Source organism: Monopterus albus, unplaced genomic scaffold (assembly GCF_001952655.1).
Source record: "Monopterus albus unplaced genomic scaffold, M_albus_1.0 scaffold439.1, whole genome shotgun sequence".
In the NCBI taxonomy this organism is placed as follows: Eukaryota; Metazoa; Chordata; class Actinopteri; order Synbranchiformes; family Synbranchidae; genus Monopterus; species Monopterus albus.
The window spans coordinates 148,064-156,525 of NW_018128319.1; the positions used below are offsets into that span (position 1 = coordinate 148,064).

General features: G+C 48.7%; 1 protein-coding gene across 5 annotated transcripts in view; it reads left to right on the forward strand.

Annotated features, from left to right (window-relative positions):
• Positions 1 to 8,462, forward strand: part of LOC109952173 (ras-specific guanine nucleotide-releasing factor 2-like) — a 29,009-nt gene that overhangs the window by 12,208 nt on the left and 8,339 nt on the right. For 4 of the 5 annotated variants that reach the window (XM_020587095.1, XM_020587096.1, XM_020587091.1 and 1 more), the window contains 15 exons: positions 2,665 to 2,771; positions 3,083 to 3,230; positions 3,469 to 3,558; positions 3,635 to 3,888; positions 3,969 to 4,048; positions 4,722 to 4,915; positions 5,062 to 5,171; positions 5,247 to 5,365; positions 5,446 to 5,609; positions 6,143 to 6,209; positions 6,297 to 6,433; positions 6,524 to 6,606; positions 7,135 to 7,383; positions 7,538 to 7,630; positions 7,715 to 8,223. In XM_020587095.1, the coding sequence (XP_020442751.1) occupies positions 2,665 to 2,771; positions 3,083 to 3,230; positions 3,469 to 3,558; positions 3,635 to 3,888; positions 3,969 to 4,048; positions 4,722 to 4,915; positions 5,062 to 5,171; positions 5,247 to 5,365; positions 5,446 to 5,609; positions 6,143 to 6,209; positions 6,297 to 6,433; positions 6,524 to 6,606; positions 7,135 to 7,383; positions 7,538 to 7,630; positions 7,715 to 8,223 (2,404 nt within the window). The remainder of the gene's footprint in view (positions 1 to 2,664; positions 2,772 to 3,082; positions 3,231 to 3,468; positions 3,559 to 3,634; positions 3,889 to 3,968; positions 4,049 to 4,721; positions 4,916 to 5,061; positions 5,172 to 5,246; positions 5,366 to 5,445; positions 5,610 to 6,142; positions 6,210 to 6,296; positions 6,434 to 6,523; positions 6,607 to 7,134; positions 7,384 to 7,537; positions 7,631 to 7,714; positions 8,224 to 8,462) is intronic. The other variant, XM_020587094.1, reaches the window with a different exon arrangement.

An 8,462-nucleotide genomic window follows, 5' to 3' on the forward strand; every position in this document is an offset into this window, starting at 1 on the left:
CTGAATTGCAAAGCACATTGGGAGTCAGATTCCTAGTGTGCCTAACACACTTGGCCAATAAAGCTGGTTCTGATTCTAGAAGTAGAGGGTTTCCCTGACCCAGTAAGGAACACGCGTGCCAGTGTTCCGTGCACCTTATTATAAAGTAAGACCAGCTGTGATTTGAGCTTCCTGTGAGTGAGGCGCTAATGAACAAGGTACATGTCCTGAAGAGTCTTTGTATCGGCCACATGACGCTGCTGCCTCTGGTTTCATCACTGATTAGAAAAACACAGTGTCAGTGCTGCTGCCAAAGGTTCTGCAGGGCTGTGAGGAGAGCTGGTTGACAGGAGCGTGTCCTGTTTTAATGTCGGTGTCTGTTGGTGAGGGGCCACGTTTATGCAGAGCGGGGCCGTTTTTACCTGCGAGACTCAGACAAGCACGGCCTGGTGGAGCTGCTGCTGCTCATAGTGTTGGTTATGAAGACGTGATCTGTCTGCAGCCTGTCTCTCTCCCCTGTTGCTCCTCTCTCTGTTCACAACGACTCTCCAGTGAATGAGTTTAAATGGTCTTTACCTGCACAGTTAAGTTCAGGTGTGATACCCTGAGCTACTGTCATCCCTGGAGAGAAAGGGCCTTGTTTGTTGTGTGAGGTTGAAGATGATGTTTTGATGCCACTGAATGTTTTGCAGTAAAGCGTTTGTCATTTCTTCTTCTGGCTGGATGACATAAAAACTCCAGCTGTGTTTTCGCAGCTTGATCAGAGAAGAGGTGTCTGGCAAACACCTGTATTTTTAGTCCAGGTGAGAAATAATTCAACCAAGCAGTAGAAAAACTAATGTGCAGATGACAGTTTCACAGGAGTTGGTTTTGGATTCTGTTGGTGGCAACAGGCCTCACCTGAGCAGGCGCACTACACTTGTAACGTCCCCCTTAGCTGGATTAGTCTTAGATCAGGTGAGCTGGCAATTGAATTTGGAGAACGGTGATGAGAATAAAAGTCACTGCCTAATCAGCTGGAAACGTAAGATGAATGTGACCAGTTTCATCCAGAGCCACCTGGTTCGGCTGAAGCTTACTAAAGAAGTGAACTGTGCACATCTGAACTTGTCTTTGTTATTAATCTTCAACCTGACTGTTTTTGCTTGAATATTTTTTAAACATTTTAGATTTTTTTTTAAGCATTTCTAGTCAGTTTAATGTGCAAATTGAAAATGCATAACGCCAGGAGGATGCAGACAAACATGCTCCAGAGTAAGTCCATGTTGTCTGAGTTGACTCTGACCCCTGCAGTGAGGGACAGGTGACGCGGGTCGTTCCAGCGCCGTAGCATCGAGCTGCAGGTCTCTGTGTGTTGTAAGTGATGCTGAGTGTGAACCACTGCCAGCTCACACACTTGTGTCTGCTTGACCTCAGAGCTCCCTCCTGTCTCTCTCTCATTGTTGTCCCCGTGCTCAGAGCAGGCTTGTGGCCGGGGAGGCTGCATTAGCAGAGCGGGTAGCTGCACACGCCTCGGTGGTTATGTAACCATCCCCCTCCCCCAGCACTCAAACAGGCCCCTAAGTCTCTCTCTGGTCTGGTCCGGTCTCTCTCGCCTGCTTATCGTTACACCATTACGACAAAGGCCTGCTGCGGCATCTGCTGCCAGAGGTTAGGGCGCAGGGTGAGAGTAAATACACAGTGGGGGTTGTCATCGAGCAGCAAACATGACTTAAAAACCTCTGTTTCCTGTTGTCATATGTAGATCAGTGCAGTTGGGATTTCCCAGTTCAGGCCAGATGTTTTAAACAGTGTTTGTCCTCATCATCGCTGATCTGATTCTGTTTCATCAACAACGAGCGTATTGTCTTGATTGTTTGGTTTGTGAAACGTCCAGAATGAGTGAGTGGGTCACTTGTTTTGTTCCATCAGCAGTCCAACACCTGAGATGTTCAAGGAGGCATCAGATCCTTGACGAGAAGCACTTTAACTGACATGTCAACAACTTTGCTGTGGACTGACTAATTCGATTAGTCCATGTTCCTTTGAATTTATGTACAGTAGACCAGTGCAGTTTGTTGGTCCTCTCTTGTTTTACTGGAGACAAATATTACACAATGTGTTGTTGTATCCCAGTTGTCTCTTTAGACTCTGGTCATGAAAGAATGAAGTTATTACTGTAATTAACTCCTAAGATGTCTCATATGTGATTTCTGTGGTGCCATGTAGTGTTCGCTCTCTTTCACACAGCCGCCGCAGCCTAAATAAAACGCGGAACATTGGTTTTGCTTAAGAAACAGTGATGTCGTGTGGCAGTGTGTCCATGCACTGACATGTGCACTATCTAGTGACCCTGAGCAGGAGATGCAGGTACAGAAAATGGACTGGAATGACTGAAGGACGTCTGCTGAGCCTCAGTGTTACAGCAGCAGACACCAAGGTATAAACACCGGTACAGAAATGTAACAGCAGGTTTGTAAGTTATTAACTTTGTCTCCTCATCGTACCGGCTGTGAGACTTGCTGAGGCTTCAGTTTACCTTTCATGACGTGACGGCGACTGGAACCAGCAGTTTAGCTTCAGCCACGACTGATGCGGTTAATAGTCTGACTGCTCGGCTGCAGGTGCCACAGAATTCAGGGTTGCTGCTCAGTTTATGTGGATCTTTTTAAAGAAGATCAAGTTTCTCTGCTTTCTTGGATGCAGCACCACTTCCTGGTCAGTTTTGGCCACGATGGGCAGAAGCCATTGGAGCTGCGGGTGGAGGAAGACTCCGACTGCAGCGAGTGGGTGGAGAGCATCCAGCAGGCCAGGTGAGGCAGGAGGGCGTTGACTCAGGTGATCTACTTCAGTGCACCTTTGACCTTCGTGCACTACTTTACACTGCACTACATTTCAGAGGGAACAGTTGTGTAACAGCTGGAAACTTTTCAGATGATGAATTTAAACTAAAATGCTTTGTCAAGCACCACACCAGTGGTTTCCCACCTACAGACCTTCGACTCTTCATCAGGAACACAGCGTCTAGTCATTATCAAGTGTTCAACCCAAAGGGCAAAGAACAGAGACAGAAGTCCAACGTGTTAATGAAATGAGCTTTGTTTTCTTCCCACGATGCCTTTAGTTACTCTGACATCATCATCGAGCGGGAGATCCTGATGCAGAAGTACATCCACCTGGTCCAGATCATGGAGACCGAGAAGATTGCAGCCAATCAGCTTCGCACTCAGCTGGAGGACCAGGACACTGAGATCGAGAGGCTCAAAGCCGAGGTATGCATGACTGCGTCTGTGTGCACATGCATACAAAAATTCACATTTTGTCATGCACACACACGTGCACAGCCACTCAGATGCACTCACTTTCTTAAATGAGCACACTCCAGTGATTCCAGGACCATTTCTTCCTTATCATACAATGAGGTATTTGTTGTTATGAAGCCCTAAAGTGGGTCAATGAATATTTTCCCCTCGGGGCCGTGTGTTCACGTGGAGACTGTCGTTGTGCCAGATTGCAGTGCTGAACAAATCCAAGGAAAGGATGCAGCCTCACCAGAACAACCAAGACGAGGAAGACGCAGACCTTAGAAAGATCAAAAAGGTGAGTTGTTGGTTTCACACAATAATGTGTAGAGAAGTCGAACACAGAGACACCTGGTTGTGCTGCTGCTGTGCAGGTGCAAAGCTTCCTGCGCGGCTGGCTGTGCCGCAGGAAGTGGAAGATCATTGTCCAGGACTACATCTGTTCCCCTCACGCCGAGAGCATGAGGAAGAGGAACCAGATTGTCTTCACCATGGTGGAAGCAGAGGCGGAGTACGTCCACCAGCTGTCCATCCTGGTGAACTGTTTCCTCAGGCCGCTGCGCATGGCCGCCAGCTCCAAGAAGCCTCCCATCAGCCACGACGACGTCAGCAGCATATTCCTGAACAGGTACACTCATCTCTGTTGATTCCATGCAGATATCTGATCTGGCGTGTCTGAATGATTTGAGACCAGGTGTCCTTTTCCAGTGAGACCATCATGTTTCTGCATGAGATCTTCCACCAAGGTCTAAAGGCTCGGATCGCCAGCTGGCCCACTCTGGTTCTGGGTGAGTGCTACAGAGCGGCCTGATGCCGGTTGCATGTTCTGGCCCATTAAATATAAACCGTGTATACATTACATTACTGCAAGTCATTGAAAATCTCATCTCCTACCTTCCAGGTAACAATCAGCTTCCACCGTTTCACGGTATAGAAAATGTAAAAAAGTGCACGTGAGGTTAGAACATCTGGACACGTTGCACAGGTTTATAGCATCTGTGCTGTCCCACATTTGGAAAACTCACAAAGAGACGTGTGCTGCTGACTGGTGGTTTAATGCACGTGAAGCACAATGTCCCCTGATGAATCCACACTTTATTATTTTGTGGTCTCACCTTTTCTGCCCAGGACACGTTTTCTAACTCACTCAGCGCTGACGAGGTGCAGGAAAGCAACTTTTGGTTCTGTATGATTTCATATGTAGTTGGGGACTTGGGATTCATCTGTTGTGTGAATCTCACATGACCACACCAAGATAATGTAACTTCAACAAAAAGTTAAATGCAGCAACAACAAACGAATCTTAGTCACAACTTTGGCTCGTGCCTCACCGACATGCGCTGACACCGTCTGGAAGGTAGGAAATCAGTCAGGAAAACCGTAATCACCTGACAGTCCTACTGCTTTCCTACTTTTTAATCCCAGGGTTTTCAGACTAATTGTTCTCTTTGTCGCACGCAGCCGACCTGTTCGACATCCTGCTGCCCATGCTGAACATTTACCAGGAGTTTGTGCGGAACCACCAGTACAGTCTGCAGGTGCTGGCCAACTGTAAGCAGAACCGAGACTTCGACAAGCTGCTGAAACAGTACGAGGCCAACGCCGCCTGTGAGGGGCGCATGCTGGAGACGTTCCTCACGTATCCCATGTTCCAGGTCATAACAACAGTGCATGGGACGCGCGCACAGTGACATCTAACTGCTCATTTAATCTTTTTATGCAAGACACCGGTGTCTTGCTAATCAACACACTTGTATTTGTGCACGTTTGTGTATGAAAGTGTGTTTTGTTGATATTCTAGATTCCACGCTACATCATCACTCTACATGAGCTGCTGGTGCACACGCCTCATGAGCACGTGGAGCGCAAGAGCCTGGAGTTTGCTAAATCCAAACTGGAGGAGCTGTCAAAGTAGGTGTTCCACCAGATGTGCTGGGAAGTAAGGCTGCTGCTGCCGATGATGACGAGGATTGTTTGTGTTGTCAGGATGATGCACGACGAAGTGAGTGACACCGAGAACATCAGGAAGAATCTGGCCATAGAGAGGATGATTGTGGAAGGCTGTGACATCCTGCTGGACACCAGCCAGACCTTCGTCAGACAAGGTGAGCCTCCTCCACCACTCCCGTCTCGGTTTTATTCCAGTTCTCCGTCACCTCTCACTCCTGCCTCTGTCCGTGGCCAGGCTCACTCATCCAGCTGCCGTCCAGCGGTGAGCGGGGCGTGCTCAGTAAGGTCCGCCTGGGCTCCCTCTCGCTGAGGAAGGAGGGCGAGCGGCAGTGCTTTCTGTTCACCAAACACCTTCTCATCTGTACCCGGACATCTGGAGGAAAGCTTCACCTACTCAAGGTCAGTCAGGAAACAGTAAGACGTTCAGCACAAGGTTGTTTAGCTGTTCATTATGTAAAACAAAGGGCGGATCAACACAGGCCTCTGGTTTCAGACTAATTGTGAGGAGACAAAGTCATGCTCATGTGTCCTTGTGGTAACCTGATCAAACTTGAGCGCAGACGCCTTCTCTCCTCAGCACATGAATGTGGAAGCTGGTTTCTCATGTCAAGCTCTGCACATACCTCGTTTATCTTTAAATAATTTTACTGAGTGTCTCATGGTGTCAGATGTCTTCAGTCCTAATAATACGACACTAACCTCTGCAGCTGCCCTCGTGGAGCATATTCAACATGATCACTACTCTCACATGGTTTGTTATACAACACAGCTGGCGTTAAAGGAGCGTCTGCTCACCAGTAGCACAGTGAAGCAGCGGGTCCCTGCTGCGTTTGTCCACCTGCCTGCACCACTGAATTTATTTTCAGGTTTGTTGATTGCACCGGACAGTGATATTGACTCTGGGTGTCCTCCTTTTCCCCCCTCCCTAACAGCAAGGAGGGACCCTGTCTCTGATAGAGTGCACTCTCAATGAAGAGCTCGACACCAGTGACGAGGACTGTGAGTGTCTCTGTACCAAGTCATATCTGATCCAGCTTCTCTTGTCTGAACCTCAACATGTGTTGTTGTATGTGCTGATTCCTGCAGACAGTGCAGCGGGTCAAGGCTTCAGCCACCTGGAGTTTAAAATAGTGGTGGAGCCCCCTGACGGCCAGACCTTCTCCGTCCTCCTCTTGGCTCCTTCTCGCCAGGAGAAGGCTGCGTGGACCAGCGACATCAGCCAGGTGAGAAGACCAGTTTAGAGCAGCTGTCTGGTCCTAGACGTTGGATTACAGAGAACTGACAGGCTCATGTTTCTCTGCTCTGCATCTTAGTGCATCGATAACATTCGATGTAACGGCCTGATGACCAGCGTGTTTGAGGAGAACTCCAAAGTCTCTGTGCCGCACATGATCAAGTAAGAAAAGAGAATAGTTCATGGTCTGACAAATGTCCAGATGTGAACATTTCAGACTGTAGCAGCGAGGATGACTTTTCATCTCTGTATTTTTTGTCTGAAGTGTTTTGGTTAAGTAAGTTAGTGATGCATGTAACAAGTGTAACTGAAATCTGGAAACATTGCAAAAAAAAGAGCAAAAGATGAAAATACAGATAGACACAATATCAGAGTTTACTACTGTGGAGTTAAAGACTCATATCGTTGAGATATAGTGAAGGCCTATTCTACATATTGTATTGTCAACACGAACACATTAAATCATTATTAAAGCCATCAGTGGCCACATGTTCACCCATTTTTAAGGATTCACATTTTCAGTAGGGTCACTGGAGGTGAGAGCAGAGTGGAGGTCAGGTAGATATGAAAGACTAACAGAACGTTGGTTTGGTTTGTTTCACTCAATTTTTTTGACAATAAAAAAAGAATATCACCAGCTTTATGCTTTAACTAATGATGGGAACTGAACAGGATATTTTTCTCTTCGAGGTCTGATGCCCGACTGCATAAAGACGACGTCGACATTTGCTTCAGCAAGACTCTGAACTCCTGCAAAGTCCCACAGATCCGATATGCCAGCGTGGAGCGTCTGCTGGAGCGACTGACGGACCTGCGCTTCCTCTCCATAGATTTCCTCAACACCTTCCTCCACACCTACAGGATCTTCACCACCGCTGCCGTGGTCATTGACAAGTTGGCCGACATCTACAAGAAGCCGTTCACCTCCATACCTGTCAGGTACGTGTCGCTGCTTCCGAGCGTTGATTCCATTGGTTTGCGCACATTCATCCATTCTCGCTGTGTGGCAGCCTGCGCTACCTGTTCTCGCTCACTGCACCTTGTCGCTCTAATCTCATTATTCCCCTCCTGTCTTGATCTGTCACGGTCCCAGGATCGAGCAGCTTTCATACGACCGTCTGTCCATCATGTCGCTCTGTCCTGACTACAGTCTGAAGATCACACAGCTTGCACTGGACCAGTCCAAGTAAATACCATCAGTAGGCTGCTGATTCGCTTGTACCAGTGTTTGTCAGAGGCAAAGCTACAGAGCTCTCCTCCTGTCTCTCAGGTCTCTGGAGCTCTTATTTGCCACCAACCAAGGCGTCTGGGGAACCGACCCCTTGAGCAACAAATCCCCGAGGTTGTGCCGCAAGTTCTCCTCTCCTCCTCCTCTCTCCATCCCCTCTCACGCCTACTCCCCCGTCCGCTGCCGTAAACTCTCCCTCAATTCCCCAGTCAGTGTGAAGGCAGGAGCCTTGGACCTGTCCACCACCCCCGACCCCTCTACAGCCAACTCCCCCACCTCTAGTCACTGCCCATCCATCTCCTCTCCACCTCCCAGCTCAACCAAGGCCCCCTCCGGCTTTTCTTCCCCTCCACCCACCACCACTCGCTCTCCCAACCTCCCACAGGCCTGTGGGGTGTCCTCACCACCTCACGTCTCCACCAAGGCCCCGCTGGACCTCAGCTGTGGTCCCAGCTCCCCAGAGCTGAGCCCAGCTGCAGAGGAGGACGTCGGCGGAGAGCTGCCTCGCATCGACGCCTTCTGTGGGAAGCTGAGGAGAAGCATCCGCAGGGGTATGTGTCTGCAACATAAGCATATGATCCACCCTCTCAGTCCGATGTGACACACACACACACACACAGTTTCAAAACAGGTGAATGCATCAGGTTTAAATAGCTTATCTCTAAGAACCAGATGGTGGCGTGCCAACTCAACCAGACCAGGAACAAGAGACCTACAGTGAGGAACAGAAGTATTTGAACACCCTGTGATTTTGCAAGTTCTCCCACTTAGAAATCATGGAGGGGTCTGA